This window comes from Myotis nattereri (assembly GCF_964212035.1).
Source record: "Myotis nattereri genome assembly, chromosome: 5".
Lineage (NCBI taxonomy): Eukaryota > Metazoa > Chordata > Mammalia > Chiroptera > Vespertilionidae > Myotis > Myotis nattereri.
The window spans coordinates 428,490-445,109 of NC_138080.1; the positions used below are offsets into that span (position 1 = coordinate 428,490).

General features: G+C 60.3%; 2 protein-coding genes across 2 annotated transcripts; both read right to left on the minus strand.

Moving 5' to 3' along the window:
• Window positions 1–647: 647 nt before the first annotated feature.
• Window positions 648–7,430, minus strand: LOC308519305 (THO complex subunit 4-like; the record flags this gene model as incomplete). The annotated part of the gene is made up of 3 exons (XM_081091289.1): window positions 648–669; window positions 2,100–2,754; window positions 7,226–7,430. 3 exons carry the CDS (start codon window positions 7,428–7,430, stop codon window positions 648–650), a joined length of 882 nt encoding a protein of 293 aa, XP_080947415.1.
• Window positions 7,431–7,807: 377 nt separating this feature from the next.
• On the minus strand, window positions 7,808–16,367 carry LOC308519306 (THO complex subunit 4-like; the record flags this gene model as incomplete). Its single annotated transcript, XM_081091290.1, has 3 exons — window positions 7,808–7,855; window positions 11,123–11,742; window positions 16,163–16,367. The coding sequence occupies 3 exons, from the start codon at window positions 16,365–16,367 to the stop codon at window positions 7,808–7,810; spliced, it is 873 nt and encodes a 290-aa protein (XP_080947416.1).
• Between the last annotated feature and the right edge of the window lie 253 nt (window positions 16,368–16,620).

Consider the following 16,620-nt stretch of genomic DNA (forward strand, 5'->3'; position numbering starts at 1 on the left):
TCCCCGTGTCTGTGGGGCCCTTGGGAGCAGGGTCTGAGGGAGGCGAGTGCTTGTCTGGGCGTGACTGCGGACGTAAACACACAGTCACGCACAGACGCTTCTTGACCTGAATGGTCCGTCGGCATCCATGAGCACCCTTCAGCCCCTGCCTTCTCGTAGGCGGCGCGCCCCCTGCTTGTCCTTCCCCCCTCAGGTCAAGTCCGGGCACCTGTTTCTGCCTTCCCCAGAGGTGGCTGCAGGAGGGTGACCTGCATTAGCGCTACTCGACCAGCAGAGGGCGGGACGGGCTCTTACGCCATGCTTGGGCTGGGCCCTCTGGTCCAGCTCCCTCTCTGGATGAATGCTCAGGCCCCTGTCCAGAGACCAAGTAACCCGGCCGGGCCACATGGGCTTGCCGAAGGGTCTAAAGCATTGAACGGCTGGATCAATGTCATTACTAAAGAGGGGTTTTTTCGTTTGTTTGTTTTTGTTTTTATTTCATTTCATTTCATTTCATTTCATTTTCTGTGTGCGTGTGCGTGTGCGTGGAGGGGGGGAGCCGGGGGAGGTGCGTCGGTGTGGTTGTGGGTGTGCTTCTGCGTGTGCGTGTGCGTGTGCGCGCGTGGGTGTGTGTGTGTGTGTGTGTGTGTGTGTGTGTAAATTCGCAGTCACACACGGACACTTCTTGGTCTGCATGGCCCGTCGGAAACCATGAGCACCCTTCAGCCCCTGCCTTCTTGCAGACAGCGTGCCCCCTGCTCGTCCTTGCCCGCTCCGGTTAAGTCCCGGCACCTGGCTCCGGCTGCAGAAAGGTGGTGGCTTGCTTTGGCGCTGCTCGACCAGCCGAGGGCGGGACCAGCTCTTCGGCCCCGGCCCCAGTCAACCCAATCCACAGCCAAAGACTATGTCAGGGCAGGGCCATCTGGTCGGCCGCCCCTCCCCCACCCCCACCCCCACCCCCCTCCCTCTGTGGATGAATGGCCAGGCCCCCGCCCAGAGACCAGGTTCGGGCCTGGCCATCCGGCCTTGCCGAAGCGTCAGAACGTTGAAAGGCTGGATCAGCGTGTTTTCTAAGGAGGTTTGTGCGTGTGTGTGTGTGTGTGTGTGTGTGTTTGTGTGTGTGTGTGTGTGTTTGTGTCGTTTATTTTGGAGGGTTTTTTGTTGTTGTTTTTGTTTGTTTGTTTGTTTGTTTTTGCTGCACCCATTTCTGTTTATTATGGCCAAGGTGAAAACGCCAGCTCCTCCACAACAGCAACCAGTAAAATTTTTCCCCAAAATGACTAGGTACAACACAGGTCTTTTTCGGAATTTTTTAATAAAATAAACGTTAAAGAAAACGCTTTGCGTGAGTTTTAATTAAATCCTATTTCAAAACAGAAGAAACAATTCCCCAATGGGCCACAGGTCCCCGCCAGCCCACCCTCGGGAAGCACCGCGAGACGATTTCCAGGCCTAGCTCCACCACCCACGCACGCACTGACTTGGTGGTGCTTTAGCTGGTGTCCATCATGGCGTCGTAAGCGTCCAGCTGGGCGTCCAACTCCTCGGTGTCCATGACCGTGTTGTAAGCGTCCAGCTGGGCGTCCAACTCCTCGGTGTCCATGACCGTGTTGTAAGCGTCCAGCAGGGCGTCCTCCAACTCCTCGGCGCCCCTCATCGCGTTGTAAGCGTCCTTCTGGGGGTCCAGCTGCTCGGCGCCCCTCATCGCGTTGTAAGCGTCCTTCTGGGGGTCCAGCTGCTCGGCGCCCCTCATCGCGTTGTAAGCATCCTTCTGGGGGTCCAGCTGCTCGGCGCCCCTCATCGCGTTGTACGCGTCCTTCTGGGGGTCCAACTCCTCCGTGTCCCTCATCGCGCCGGCAGTGCTCAGCTGGGCGTCCAACTTTTTGGTGCCCCTCATCGGGCTGCCAGTGCTCACCTGGGCGTCCAGCTTTTTGGTGCTCCTCATCGCGTTGTAAGCGTCCAGCTGGGCGTCCAACTCCTCGGCGCCCCTCATCGCGTTGTAAGCGTCCAGCTGGGCGTCCAACTTCTTGGTGCCCCTCATCGCGCTGCCACTGTTCACCTGGGCGTCCAACTTTTTGGTGGCCCTCATCGCGCTGCCACTGTTCACCTGGGCGTCCAACTTTTTGGTGCCCCTCATCGGGCTGCCAGTGGTCACCTGGGCGACCAGCTTTTTGGTGCTCCTCATCGAGTTGTAAGCGTCCAGCTGGGCGTCCAACTCCTCCGCAGCGATCTGTTGCTTTGAATTGCGTCCGGTGCCCCTGCCTGTAAGCCGGCTGCCTCCGCGGGCGCGACTCGGCGTGCCGCCGCCAAAGCCTCCAGATCCTCGGTGTGTAGTCAGCCCGCCTCTGTTGCCACTCTGTACCGGCGTGCGCTGCGTGTGTATCTGTGAGGTGACGAGCTGGATGTTGAGGGGGCGGCCATCCAAAGGCACGCCGTGGTACTGTTTCATGGCTTCCAGGGCGTCTGCCTTCCGCTCAAAGTGCACGTGGGCTGACCCCAGGCTGCGGCCAGAGCGGTCGTAGTGGACACCGGCCTTCTTCAGAGGCCCGAACTCCGCAAACAGCTGCTGGACGTCCGCGTCGGACACTCCGAAGGCCAGGTTGGACAGAAGCAGCTTCCCCCCGGTCACCAGGCCGGCGCCCCTGCCCAAGCCCCTGCGGAAGCTGTCGCGTGGCCACGCGTCGGGAAGCTGTCTCGGCCTGCTGTAGGGCGCCGGCCGGTTCCTGCCTCGGCCGAGGGCCGCCCGGTTCCGGCACGGCCCGCCGCCCTGGCTCACTGGTGCGGCGGTTTGCGCTCCGCCACTGCGGCCTCCCTGGGAGCCGGCCCGGCCTCGGTCCTGGCCTCGGTCCCTGCCCCCGCCGCCGCGGCCGCCCCGCTGGCTCCGGTTCAGCCTAATGATGTCGTCCAGAGACATGTTGACTTTGTCGGCCATGGCGGGCCCGGAATCGGCCTCGGATCGAGCCCGTGCGGGAAGCACGCCGGCCCTGAGCGGGCACCAGATGTTGGGGTCCAGGCGCAGGGATTCGCAAAGGTGTGGACGGACTCCTCGCGGAAGACGAAATGACACGGACACAGCGTTCGGACAGAGACAGCGTTCAGACGGAGACAGCGTTCGGACCGAGACAGCGTTCGGACCGAGACAGCGTTCACACGGAGACAGCGTTCAGACGCGCCCAGGGCTGAGAAGGTCTGCGAACCATAGACGCTGCGAGGCGCTGCCGCCCCTGCTTTTATAGCCCCAGAGCGTGGTGGGAGGAGCCAGAGAGACCCACCAATCAGCCGCTCCCAGGAATGAAGCGCCACTGTTTGGGTGGGGCAGGTGGCTTTAGGGTGGGGCAGGTGGCTCAATCTCAAGGAAAGGCTCTCCCGAACGTGGCTGCGACGCCTGGGGTGCTTGACCGGCGCCTCTTGGGCAGGCTCCTCCAACCCGGGACCCGTGAAGAGTGTTGGGGGGTTTTATTTTACTTTATGTTATTCTTTCTTAATTCTGTGCTCATTTCTCTTCGTTCATTGCAATGGATTCTATCTCTCGGCAATGAACCGTTGTAAACATCGGTCCCATTTGCATTTGAAGGGAGCGGGCGGGGTGTGCGGGGGGGCTGAGGGTGGGGGTGGGGGGGTGGGGGGTGGGGGGAGGAAGGGGGCCAGGTTTGCGGGAGGGGGGAGGGGGAGACCGGAGACGCAAACACCCCGGTCGTAGCGGCCCTTGGGGGTCATGGGAGGCAGAGGCTGAGGTGGATGTGAATGAAATGTGTATGCTTTCGTACCTTAGCTCTGAGCCCAGGACGCCAGAGGCCACCAGCAGTCAAACAGCCCCGTCAGAGAGCGGTGGTATAGATGTGTATGGATCTGTCCCTGTTCGTCGGTCTATGCTGTTCTCTATATTCCACGAATGAGTGAGATCGTGTGGTATTCATTTTTCTCTGACGGGCTAATTTCACTTAGCATAATGCTCTCCAGTTCCATCCATGCTGGCAAGAATTCCTTCTTTTCCCTACTTTTTTACCGCAGCGTAGTATTCCACTGTGTGGATGTAGCACAGTTGTGTGTGTGCGTGTTTGTGTTTACTGCATTTCTGTGAAATGCCCCCCCCACCCCCACACCCCCACACCCCTATAGGAATATCCCTGGAGGCATCTCCCTACAGAAAGCAGCTTACCTACAGAAAGCAGCTTAGCGTTTGGCCCGTCCCTTGGGAGGGGGGGGGTGGGTTTGGGGGCGGTGGGGCGCGGGGGGTGGGGGCGGGGGGAGGGGGGACCCAGGTGCCAATGGCACCTTGAGGGCTTCCAGTGTGGTGGGAGCAGGGACACCTTGCAGGTTACATGAATCCATCTCTGGAAGAGGACACTGAGGCTGAGGCAGGTGAAACTGATTTGCATAAACGGGTCAGTTATCAGGGAGACCGGAAGCTGGAGTTGAAGAAGTTGAGGGCCAGGGCGAGGGTGCCCTTCTGAACAGGGTGAAGAGTGGGGGCCTAGGGAGAGAATGCCCTCTGTCTGCAGTCAAACAGCTTAGCCCTACCGAGGGAGGGCATGACTCGTCCCCGTGTCTGTGGGGCCCTTGGGAGCAGGGTCTGAGGGAGGCGAGTGCTTGTCTGGGCGTGACTGCGGACGTAAACACACAGTCACGCACAGACGCTTCTTGACCTGAATGGTCCGTCGGCATCCATGAGCACCCTTCAGCCCCTGCCTTCTCGTAGGCGGCGCGCCCCCTGCTTGTCCTTCCCCCCTCAGGTCAAGTCCGGGCACCTGTTTCTGCCTTCCCCAGAGGTGGCTGCAGGAGGGTGACCTGCATTAGCGCTACTCGACCAGCAGAGGGCGGGACGGGCTCTTACGCCATGCTTGGGCTGGGCCCTCTGGTCCAGCTCCCTCTCTGGATGAATGCTCAGGCCCCTGTCCAGAGACCAAGTAACCCGGCCGGGCCACATGGGCTTGCCGAAGGGTCTAAAGCATTGAACGGCTGGATCAATGTCATTACTAAAGAGGGGTTTTTTCGTTTGTTTGTTTTTGTTTTTATTTCATTTCATTTCATTTCATTTCATTTTCTGTGTGCGTGTGCGTGTGCGTGGAGGGGGGGAGCCGGGGGAGGTGCGTCGGTGTGGTTGTGGGTGTGCTTCTGCGTGTGCGTGTGCGTGTGCGCGCGTGGGTGTGTGTGTGTGTGTGTGTGTGTGTGTGTGTAAATTCGCAGTCACACACGGACACTTCTTGGTCTGCATGGCCCGTCGGAAACCATGAGCACCCTTCAGCCCCTGCCTTCTTGCAGACAGCGTGCCCCCTGCTCGTCCTTGCCCGCTCCGGTTAAGTCCCGGCACCTGGCTCCGGCTGCAGAAAGGTGGTGGCTTGCTTTGGCGCTGCTCGACCAGCCGAGGGCGGGACCAGCTCTTCGGCCCCGGCCCCAGTCAACCCAATCCACAGCCAAAGACTATGTCAGGGCAGGGCCATCTGGTCGGCCGCCCCTCCCCCACCCCCACCCCCACCCCCCTCCCTCTGTGGATGAATGGCCAGGCCCCCGCCCAGAGACCAGGTTCGGGCCTGGCCATCCGGCCTTGCCGAAGCGTCAGAACGTTGAAAGGCTGGATCAGCGTGTTTTCTAAGGAGGTTTGTGCGTGTGTGTGTGTGTGTGTGTGTGTGTTTGTGTGTGTGTGTGTGTGTTTGTGTCGTTTATTTTGGAGGGTTTTTTGTTGTTGTTTTTGTTTGTTTGTTTGTTTGTTTTTGCTGCACCCATTTCTGTTTATTATGGCCAAGGTGAAAACGCCAGCTCCTCCACAACAGCAACCAGTAAAATTTTTCCCCAAAATGACTAGGTACAACACAGGTCTTTTTCGGAATTTTTTAATAAAATAAACGTTAAAGAAAACGCTTTGCGTGAGTTTTAATTAAATCCTATTTCAAAACAGAAGAAACAATTCCCCAATGGGCCACAGGTCCCCGCCAGCCCACCCTCGGGAAGCACCGCGAGACGATTTCCAGGCCTAGCTCCACCACCCACGCACGCACTGACTTGGTGGTGCTTTAGCTGGTGTCCATCATGGCGTCGTAAGCGTCCAGCTGGGCGTCCAACTCCTCGGTGTCCATGACCGTGTTGTAAGCGTCCAGCTGGGCGTCCAACTCCTCGGTGTCCATGACCGTGTTGTAAGCGTCCAGCAGGGCGTCCTCCAACTCCTCGGCGCCCCTCATCGCGTTGTAAGCGTCCTTCTGGGGGTCCAGCTGCTCGGCGCCCCTCATCGCGTTGTAAGCGTCCTTCTGGGGGTCCAGCTGCTCGGCGCCCCTCATCGCGTTGTAAGCATCCTTCTGGGGGTCCAGCTGCTCGGCGCCCCTCATCGCGTTGTACGCGTCCTTCTGGGGGTCCAACTCCTCCGTGTCCCTCATCGCGCCGGCAGTGCTCAGCTGGGCGTCCAACTTTTTGGTGCCCCTCATCGGGCTGCCAGTGCTCACCTGGGCGTCCAGCTTTTTGGTGCTCCTCATCGCGTTGTAAGCGTCCAGCTGGGCGTCCAACTCCTCGGCGCCCCTCATCGCGTTGTAAGCGTCCAGCTGGGCGTCCAACTTCTTGGTGCCCCTCATCGCGCTGCCACTGTTCACCTGGGCGTCCAACTTTTTGGTGGCCCTCATCGCGCTGCCACTGTTCACCTGGGCGTCCAACTTTTTGGTGCCCCTCATCGGGCTGCCAGTGGTCACCTGGGCGACCAGCTTTTTGGTGCTCCTCATCGAGTTGTAAGCGTCCAGCTGGGCGTCCAACTCCTCCGCAGCGATCTGTTGCTTTGAATTGCGTCCGGTGCCCCTGCCTGTAAGCCGGCTGCCTCCGCGGGCGCGACTCGGCGTGCCGCCGCCAAAGCCTCCAGATCCTCGGTGTGTAGTCAGCCCGCCTCTGTTGCCACTCTGTACCGGCGTGCGCTGCGTGTGTATCTGTGAGGTGACGAGCTGGATGTTGAGGGGGCGGCCATCCAAAGGCACGCCGTGGTACTGTTTCATGGCTTCCAGGGCGTCTGCCTTCCGCTCAAAGTGCACGTGGGCTGACCCCAGGCTGCGGCCAGAGCGGTCGTAGTGGACACCGGCCTTCTTCAGAGGCCCGAACTCCGCAAACAGCTGCTGGACGTCCGCGTCGGACACTCCGAAGGCCAGGTTGGACAGAAGCAGCTTCCCCCCGGTCACCAGGCCGGCGCCCCTGCCCAAGCCCCTGCGGAAGCTGTCGCGTGGCCACGCGTCGGGAAGCTGTCTCGGCCTGCTGTAGGGCGCCGGCCGGTTCCTGCCTCGGCCGAGGGCCGCCCGGTTCCGGCACGGCCCGCCGCCCTGGCTCACTGGTGCGGCGGTTTGCGCTCCGCCACTGCGGCCTCCCTGGGAGCCGGCCCGGCCTCGGTCCTGGCCTCGGTCCCTGCCCCCGCCGCCGCGGCCGCCCCGCTGGCTCCGGTTCAGCCTAATGATGTCGTCCAGAGACATGTTGACTTTGTCGGCCATGGCGGGCCCGGAATCGGCCTCGGATCGAGCCCGTGCGGGAAGCACGCCGGCCCTGAGCGGGCACCAGATGTTGGGGTCCAGGCGCAGGGATTCGCAAAGGTGTGGACGGACTCCTCGCGGAAGACGAAATGACACGGACACAGCGTTCGGACAGAGACAGCGTTCAGACGGAAACAGCGTTCGGACGGAGACAGCGTTCGGACCGAGACAGCGTTCGGACCGAGACAGCGTTCGGACCGAGACAGCGTTCACACGGAGACAGCGTTCAGACGCGCCCAGGGCTGAGAAGGTCTGCGAACCATAGACGCTGCGAGGCGCTGCCGCCCCTGCTTTTATAGCCCCAGAGCGTGGTGGGAGGAGCCAGAGAGACCCACCAATCAGCCGCTCCCAGGAATGAAGCGACACTGTTTGGGTGGGGCAGGTGGCTTTAGGGTGGGGCAGGTGGCTCAATCTCAAGGAAAGGCTCTCCCGAACGTGGCTGCGACGCCTGGGGTGCTTGACCGGCGCCTCTTGGGCAGGCTCCTCCAACCCGGGACCCGTGAAGAGTGTTGGGGGGTTTTATTTTACTTTATGTTATTCTTTCTTAATTCTGTGCTCATTTCTCTTCGTTCATTGCAATGGATTCTATCTCTCGGCAATGAACCGTTGTAAACATCGGTCCCATTTGCATTTGAAGGGAGCGGGCGGGGTGTGCGGGGGGGCTGAGGGTGGGGGTGGGGGGGGTGGGGGGTGGGGGGAGGAAGGGGGCCAGGTTTGCGGGAGGGGGGAGGGGGAGACCGGAGACGCAAACACCCCGGTCGTAGCGGCCCTTGGGGGTCATGTGAGGCAGAGGCTGAGGTGGATGTGAATGAAATTTGTATGCTTTCGTACCTTAGCTCTGAGCCCAGGACGCCAGAGGCCACCAGCAGTCAAACAGCCCCGTCAGAGAGCGGTGGTCTAGATGTGTATGGATCTGTCCCTGTTCGTCGGTCTATGCTGTTCTCTATATTCCACGAATGAGTGAGATCGTGTGGTATTCATTTTTCTCTGACGGGCTAATTTCACTTAGCATAATGCTCTCCAGTTCCATCCATGCTGGCAAGAATTCCTTCTTTTCCCTACTTTTTTACCGCAGCGTAGTATTCCACTGTGTGGATGTAGCACAGTTGTGTGTGTGCTTGTTTGTGTTTACTGCATTTCTGTGAAATGCCCCCCCACCCCCCACCCCCACACCCCTATAGGCATATCCCTGGAGGCATCTCCCTACAGAAAGCAGCTTACCTACAGAAAGCAGCTTAGCGTTTGGCCCCTCCCTTGGGAGGGGGGGGTGGGTTTGGGGGCGGTGGGGCGCGGGGGGGGGCGGGGGGAGGGGGGACCCAGGTGCCAATGGCTCCTTGAGGGCTTCCAGTGTGGTGGGAGCAGGGACACCTTGCAGGTTACATGAATCCATCTCTGGAAGAGGACACTGAGGCTGAGGCAGGTGAAACTGATTTGCATAAACGGGTCAGTTATCAGGGAGACCGGAAGCTGGAGTTGAAGAAGTTGAGGGCCAGGGCGAGGGTGCCCTTCTGAACAGGGTGAAGAGTGGGGGCCTAGGGAGAGAATGCCCTCTGTCTGCAGTCAAACAGCTTAGCCCTACCGAGGGAGGGCATGACTCGTCCCCGTGTCTGTGGGGCCCTTGGGAGCAGGGTCTGAGGGAGGCGAGTGCTTGTCTGGGCGTGACTGCGGACGTAAACACACAGTCACGCACAGACGCTTCTTGACCTGAATGGTCCGTCGGCATCCATGAGCACCCTTCAGCCCCTGCCTTCTCGTAGGCGGCGCGCCCCCTGCTTGTCCTTCCCCCCTCAGGTCAAGTCCGGGCACCTGTTTCTGCCTTCCCCAGAGGTGGCTGCAGGAGGGTGACCTGCATTAGCGCTACTCGACCAGCAGAGGGCGGGACGGGCTCTTACGCCATGCTTGGGCTGGGCCCTCTGGTCCAGCTCCCTCTCTGGATGAATGCTCAGGCCCCTGTCCAGAGACCAAGTAACCCGGCTGGGCCACATGGGCTTGCCGAAGGGTCTAAAGCATTGAACGGCTGGATCAATGTCATTACTAAAGAGGGGTTTTTTCGTTTGTTTGTTTTTGTTTTTATTTCATTTCATTTCATTTCATTTCATTTTCTGTGTGCGTGTGCGTGTGCGTGGAGGGGGGGAGCCGGGGGAGGTGCGTGGGTGTGGTTGTGGGTGTGCTTCTGCGTGTGCGTGTGCGTGTGCGCGCGTGGGTGTGTGTGTGTGTGTGTGTGTGTGTGTGTAAATCCGCAGTCACGCACGGACACTTCTTGGTCTGCATGGCCCGTCGGAAACCATGAGCACCCTTCAGCCCCTGCCTTCTTGCAGACAGCGTGCCCCCTGCTCGTCCTTGCCCGCTCCGGTTAAGTCCCGGCACCTGGCTCCGGCTGCAGAAAGGTGGTGGCTTGCTTTGGCGCTGCTCGACCAGCCGAGGGCGGGACCAGCTCTTCGGCCCCGGCCCCAGTCAACCCAATCCACAGCCAAAGACTATGTCAGGGCAGGGCCATCTGGTCGGCCGCCCCTCCCCCACCCCCACCCCCACCCCCCTCCCTCTGTGGATGAATGGCCAGGCCCCCGCCCAGAGACCAGGTTCGGGCCTGGCCATCCGGCCTTGCCGAAGCGTCAGAACGTTGAAAGGCTGGATCAGCGTGTTTTCTAAGGAGGTTTGTGCGTGTGTGTGTGTGTGTGTGTGTGTTTGTGTGTGTGTGTGTTTGTGTGTGTGTGTGTGTGTTTGTGTCGTTTATTTTGGAGGGTTTTTTGTTGTTTTTGTTTGTTTGTTTGTTTGTTTGTTTGTTTTTGCTGCACCCATTTCTGTTTATTATGGCCAAGGTGAAAACGCCAGCTCCTCCACAACAGCAACCAGTAAAATTTTTCCCCAAAATGACTAGGTACAACACAGGTCTTTTTCGGAATTTTTTAATAAAATAAACGTTAAAGAAAACGCTTTGCGTGAGTTTTAATTAAATCCTATTTCAAAACAGAAGAAACAATTCCCCAATGGGCCACAAGTCCCCGCCAGCCCACCCTCGGGAAGCACCGCGAGACGATTTCCAGGCCTAGCTCCACCACCCACGCACGCACTGCCTTGGTGGTGCTTTAGCTGGTGTCCATCATTGCGTCGTAAGCGTCTAGCTGGGCGTCCAACTCCTCGGTGTCCATGACCGTGTTGTAAGCGTCCAGCTGGGCGTCCAACTCCTCGGTGTCCATGACCGTGTTGTAAGCGTCCAGCAGGGCATCCTCCAACTCCTGGGCGCCCCTCATCGCGTTGTAAGCGTCCTTCTGGGGGTCCAACTCCTCGGCGCCCCTCATGGCGTTGTACGCGTCCTTCTGGGCGTCCATCTCCTCCGTGTCCCTCATCGCGCCGGCAGTACTCAGCTGGGCGTCCAACTTTTTGGTGCCCCTCATCGGGCTGCCAGTGCTCACCTGGGCGTCCAGCTTTTTGGTGCTCCTCATCACGTTTTAAGCGTCCAGCTGGGCGTCCAACTCCTCGGCGCCCCTCATCGCGTTGTAAGCGTCCAGCTGGGCGTCCAACTTCTTGGTGCCCCTCAATCCGCTGCCACTGTTCACCTGGGCGTCCAACTTTTTGGTGGCCCTCATCGCGCTGCCACTGTTCACCTGGGCGTCCAACTTTTTGGTGCCCCTCATCGGGCTGCCAGTGCTCACCTGGGCGTCCAGCTTTTTGGTGCTCCTCATCGAGTTGTAAGCGTCCAGCTGGGCGTCCAACTCCTCCGCAGCGATCTGTTGCTTTGAATTGCGTCCGGTGCCCCTGCCTGTAAGCCGGCTGCCTCCGCGGGCGCGACTCGGCGTGCCGCCGCCAAAGCCTCCAGATCCTCGGTGTGTAGTCAGCCCGCCTCTGTTGCCACTCTGTACCGGCGTGCGCTGCGTGTGTATCTGTGAGGTGACGAGCTGGATGTTGAGGGGGCGGCCATCCAAAGGCACGCCGTGGTACTGTTTCATGGCTTCCAGGGCGTCTGCCTTCCGCTCAAAGTGCACGTGGGCTGACCCCAGGCTGCGGCCAGAGCGGTCGTAGTGGACACCGGCCTTCTTCAGAGGCCCGAACTCCGCAAACAGCTGCTGGACGTCCGCGTCGGACACTCCGAAGGCCAGGTTGGACAGAAGCAGCTTCCCCCCGGTCACCAGGCCGGCGCCCCTGCCCAAGCCCCTGCGGAAGCGGTCGCGTGGCCACGCGTCGGGAAGCTGTCTCGGCCTGCTGTAGGGCGCCGGCCGGTTCCTGCCTCGGCCGAGGGCCGCCCGGTTCCGGCACGGCCCGCCGCCCTGGCTCACTGGTGCGGCGGTTTGCGCTCCGCCACTGCGGCCTCCCTGGGAGCCGGCCCGGCCTCGGTCCTGGCCTCGGTCCCTGCCCCCGCCGCCGCGGCCGCCCCGCTGGCTCCGGTTCAGCCTAATGATGTCGTCCAGAGACATGTTGACTTTGTCGGCCATGGCGGGCCCGGAATCGGCCTCGGATCGAGCCCGTGCGGGAAGCACGCCGGCCCTGAGCGGGCACCAGATGTTGGGGTCCAGGCGCAGGGATTCGCAAAGGTGTGGACGGACTCCTCGCGGAAGACGAAATGACACGGACACAGCGTTCGGACAGAGACAGCGTTCAGACGGAGACAGCGTTCGGACCGAGACAGCGTTCGGACCGAGACAGCGTTCACACGGAGACAGCGTTCAGACGCGCCCAGGGCTGAGAAGGTCTGCGAACCATAGACGCTGCGAGGCGCTGCCGCCCCTGCTTTTATAGCCCCAGAGCGTGGTGGGAGGAGCCAGAGAGACCCACCAATCAGCCGCTCCCAGGAATGAAGCGCCACTGTTTGGGTGGGGCAGGTGGCTTTAGGGTGGGGCAGGTGGCTCAATCTCAAGGAAAGGCTCTCCCGAACGTGGCTGCGACGCCTGGGGTGCTTGACCGGCGCCTCTTGGGCAGGCTCCTCCAACCCGGGACCCGTGAAGAGTGTTGGGGGGTTTTATTTTACTTTATGTTATTCTTTCTTAATTCTGTGCTCATTTCTCTTCGTTCATTGCAATGGATTCTATCTCTCGGCAATGAACCGTTGTAAACATCGGTCCCATTTGCATTTGAAGGGAGCGGGCGGGGTGTGCGGGGGGCTGAGGGTGGGGGTAGGGGGGGTGGGGGGTGGGGGGAGGAAGGGGGCCAGGTTTGCGGGAGGGGGGAGGGGGAGACCGGAGACGCAAACACCCCGGTCGTAGCGGCCCTTGGGGGTCATGGGAGGCAGAGGCTGAGGTGGATGTGAATGAAATGTGTATGCTTTCGTACCTTAGCTCTGAGCCCAGGACGCCAGAGGCCACCAGCAGTCAAACAGCCCCGTCAGAGAGCGGTGGTCTAGATGTGTATGGATCTGTCCCTGTTCGTCGGTCTATGCTGTTCTCTATATTCCACGAATGAGTGAGATCGTGTGGTATTCATTTTTCTCTGACGGGCTAATTTCACTTAGCATAATGCTCTCCAGTTCCATCCATGCTGGCAAGAATTCCTTCTTTTCCCTACTTTTTTACCGCAGCGTAGTATTCCACTGTGTGGATGTAGCACAGTTGTGTGTGTGCGTGTTTGTGTTTACTGCATTTCTGTGAAATGCCCCCCCACCCCCCACCCCCACACCCCTATAGGCATATCCCTGGAGGCATCTCCCTACAGAAAGCAGCTTACCTACAGAAAGCAGCTTAGCGTTTGGCCCCTCCCTTGGGAGGGGGTGGGTGGGTTTGGGGGCAGTGGGGCGCGGGGGGTGGGGGCGGGGGGAGGGGGGACCCAGGTGCCAATGGCTCCTTGAGGGCTTCCAGTGTGGTGGGAGCAGGGACACCTTGCAGGTTACATGAATCCATCTCTGGAAGAGGACACTGAGGCTGAGGCAGGTGAAACTGATTTGCATAAACGGGTCAGTTATCAGGGAGACCGGAAGCTGGAGTTGAAGAAGTTGAGGGCCAGGGCGAGGGTGCCCTTCTGAACAGGGTGAAGAGTGGGGGCCTAGGGAGAGAATGCCCTCTGTCTGCAGTCAAACAGCTTAGCCCTACCGAGGGAGGGCATGACTCGTCCCCGTGTCTGTGGGGCCCTTGGGAGCAGGGTCTGAGGGAGGCGAGTGCTTGTCTGGGCGTGACTGCGGACGTAAACACACAGTCACGCACAGACGCTTCTTGACCTGAATGGTCCGTCGGCATCCATGAGCACCCTTCAGCCCCTGCCTTCTCGTAGGCGGCGCGCCCCCTGCTTGTCCTTCCCCCCTCAGGTCAAGTCCGGGCACCTGTTTCTGCCTTCCCCAGAGGTGGCTGCAGGAGGGTGACCTGCATTAGCGCTACTCGACCAGCAGAGGGCGGGACGGGCTCTTACGCCATGCTTGGGCTGGGCCCTCTGGTCCAGCTCCCTCTCTGGATGAATGCTCAGGCCCCTGTCCAGAGACCAAGTAACCCGGCTGGGCCACATGGGCTTGCCGAAGGGTCTAAAGCATTGAACGGCTGGATCAATGTCATTACTAAAGAGGGGTTTTTTCGTTTGTTTGTTTTTGTTTTTATTTCATTTCATTTCATTTCATTTCATTTTCTGTGTGCGTGTGCGTGTGCGTGGAGGGGGGGAGCCGGGGGAGGTGCGTGGGTGTGGTTGTGGGTGTGCTTCTGCGTGTGCGTGTGCGTGTGCGCGCGTGGGTGTGTGTGTGTGTGTGTGTGTGTGTGTGTAAATCCGCAGTCACGCACGGACACTTCTTGGTCTGCATGGCCCGTCGGAAACCATGAGCACCCTTCAGCCCCTGCCTTCTTGCAGACAGCGTGCCCCCTGCTCGTCCTTGCCCGCTCCGGTTAAGTCCCGGCACCTGGCTCCGGCTGCAGAAAGGTGGTGGCTTGCTTTGGCGCTGCTCGACCAGCCGAGGGCGGGACCAGCTCTTCGGCCCCGGCCCCAGTCAACCCAATCCACAGCCAAAGACTATGTCAGGGCAGGGCCATCTGGTCGGCCGCCCCTCCCCCACCCCCACCCCCACCCCCCTCCCTCTGTGGATGAATGGCCAGGCCCCCGCCCAGAGACCAGGTTCGGGCCTGGCCATCCGGCCTTGCCGAAGCGTCAGAACGTTGAAAGGCTGGATCAGCGTGTTTTCTAAGGAGGTTTGTGCGTGCGTGTGTGTGTTTGTGTGTGTGTGTGTTTGTGCGTGTGTGTGTGTGTTTGTGTGTGTTTGTGTGTGTGTTTGTGTGTGTGTGTGTGTTTGTGTGGTTATTTTTGGAGGGTTTTGCTGTTGTTGTTTTTGTTTGTTTGTTTGTTTGTTTGTTTTTGCTGCACCCATTTCTGTTTATTATGGCCAAGGTGAAAACGCCAGCTCCTCCACAACAGCAACCAGTAAAATTTTTCCCCAAAATGACTAGGTACAACACAGGTCTTTTTCGGAATTTTTTAATAAAATAAACGTTAAAGAAAACGCTTTGCGTGAGTTTTAATTAAATCCTATTTCAAAACAGAAGAAACAATTCCCCAATGGGCCACAAGTCCCCGCCAGCCCACCCTCGGGAAGCACCGCGAGACGATTTCCAGGCCTAGCTCCACCACCCACGCACGCACTGCCTTGGTGGTGCTTTAGCTGGTGTCCATCATTGCGTCGTAAGCGTCCAGCTGGGCGTCCAACTCCTCGGTGTCCATGACCGTGTTGTAAGCGTCCAGCTGGGCGTCCAACTCCTCGGTGTCCATGACCGTGTTGTAAGCGTCCAGCAGGGCGTCCTCCAACTCCTGGGCGCCCCTCATCGCGTTGTAAGCGTCCTTCTGGGGGTCCAACTCCTCGGCGCCCCTCATGGCGTTGTACGCGTCCTTCTGGGCGTCCATCTCCTCCGTGTCCCTCATCGCGCCGGCAGTACTCAGCTGGGCGTCCAACTTTTTGGTGCCCCTCATCGGGCTGCCAGTGCTCACCTGGGCGTCCAGCTTTTTGGTGCTCCTCATCACGTTGTAAGCGTCCAGCTGGGCGTCCAACTCCTCGGCGCCCCTCATCGCGTTGTAAGCGTTCAGCTGGGCGTCCAACTTCTTGGTGCCCCTCAATCCGCTGCCACTGTTCACCTGGGCGTCCAACTTTTTGGTGGCCCTCATCGCGCTGCCACTGTTCACCTGGGCGTCCAACTTTTTGGTGCCCCTCATCGGGCTGCCAGTGCTCACCTGGGCGTCCAGCTTTTTGGTGCTCCTCATCGAGTTGTAAGCGTCCAGCTGGGCATCCAACTCCTCCGCAGCGATCTGTTGCTTTGAATTGCGTCCGGTGCCCCTGCCTGTAAGCCGGCTGCCTCCGCGGGCGCGACTCGGCGTGCCGCCGCCAAAGCCTCCAGATCCTCGGTGTGTAGTCAGCCCGCCTCTGTTGCCACTCTGTACCGGCGTGCGCTGCGTGTGTATCTGTGAGGTGACGAGCTGGATGTTGAGGTGGCGGCCATCCAAAGGCACGCCGTGGTACTGTTTCATGGCTTCCAGGGCGTCTGCCTTCCGCTCAAAGTGCACGTGGGCTGACCCCAGGCTGCGGCCAGAGCGGTCGTAGTGGACACCGGCCTTCTTCAGAGGCCCGAACTCCGCAAACAGCTGCTGGACGTCCGCGTCGGACACTCCGAAGGCCAGGTTGGACAGAAGCAGCTTCCCCCCGGTCACCAGGCCGGCGCCCCTGCCCAAGCCCCTGCGGAAGCGGTCGCGTGGCCACGCGTCGGGAAGCTGTCTCGGCCTGCTGTAGGGCGCCGGCCGGTTCCTGCCTCGGCCGAGGGCCGCCCGGTTCCGGCACGGCCCGCCGCCCTGGCTCACTGGTGCGGCGGTTTGCGCTCCGCCACTGCGGCCTCCCTGGGAGCCGGCCCGGCCTCGGTCCTGGCCTCGGTCCCTGCCCCCGCCGCCGCGGCCGCCCCGCTGGCTCCGGTTCAGCCTAATGATGTCGTCCAGAGACATGTTGACTTTGTCGGCCATGGCGGGCCCGGAATCGGCCTCGGATCGAGCCCGTGCGGGAAGCACGCCGGCCCTGAGCGGGCACCAGATGTTGGGGTCCAGGCGCAGGGATTCGCAAAGGTGTGGACGGACTCCTCGCGGAAGACGAAATGACACGGACACAGCGTTCGGACAGAGACAGCGTTCAGACGGAGACAGCGTTCGGACCGAGACAGCGTTCGGACCGAGACAGCGTTCACACGGAGACAGCGTTCAGACGCGCCCAGGGCTGAGA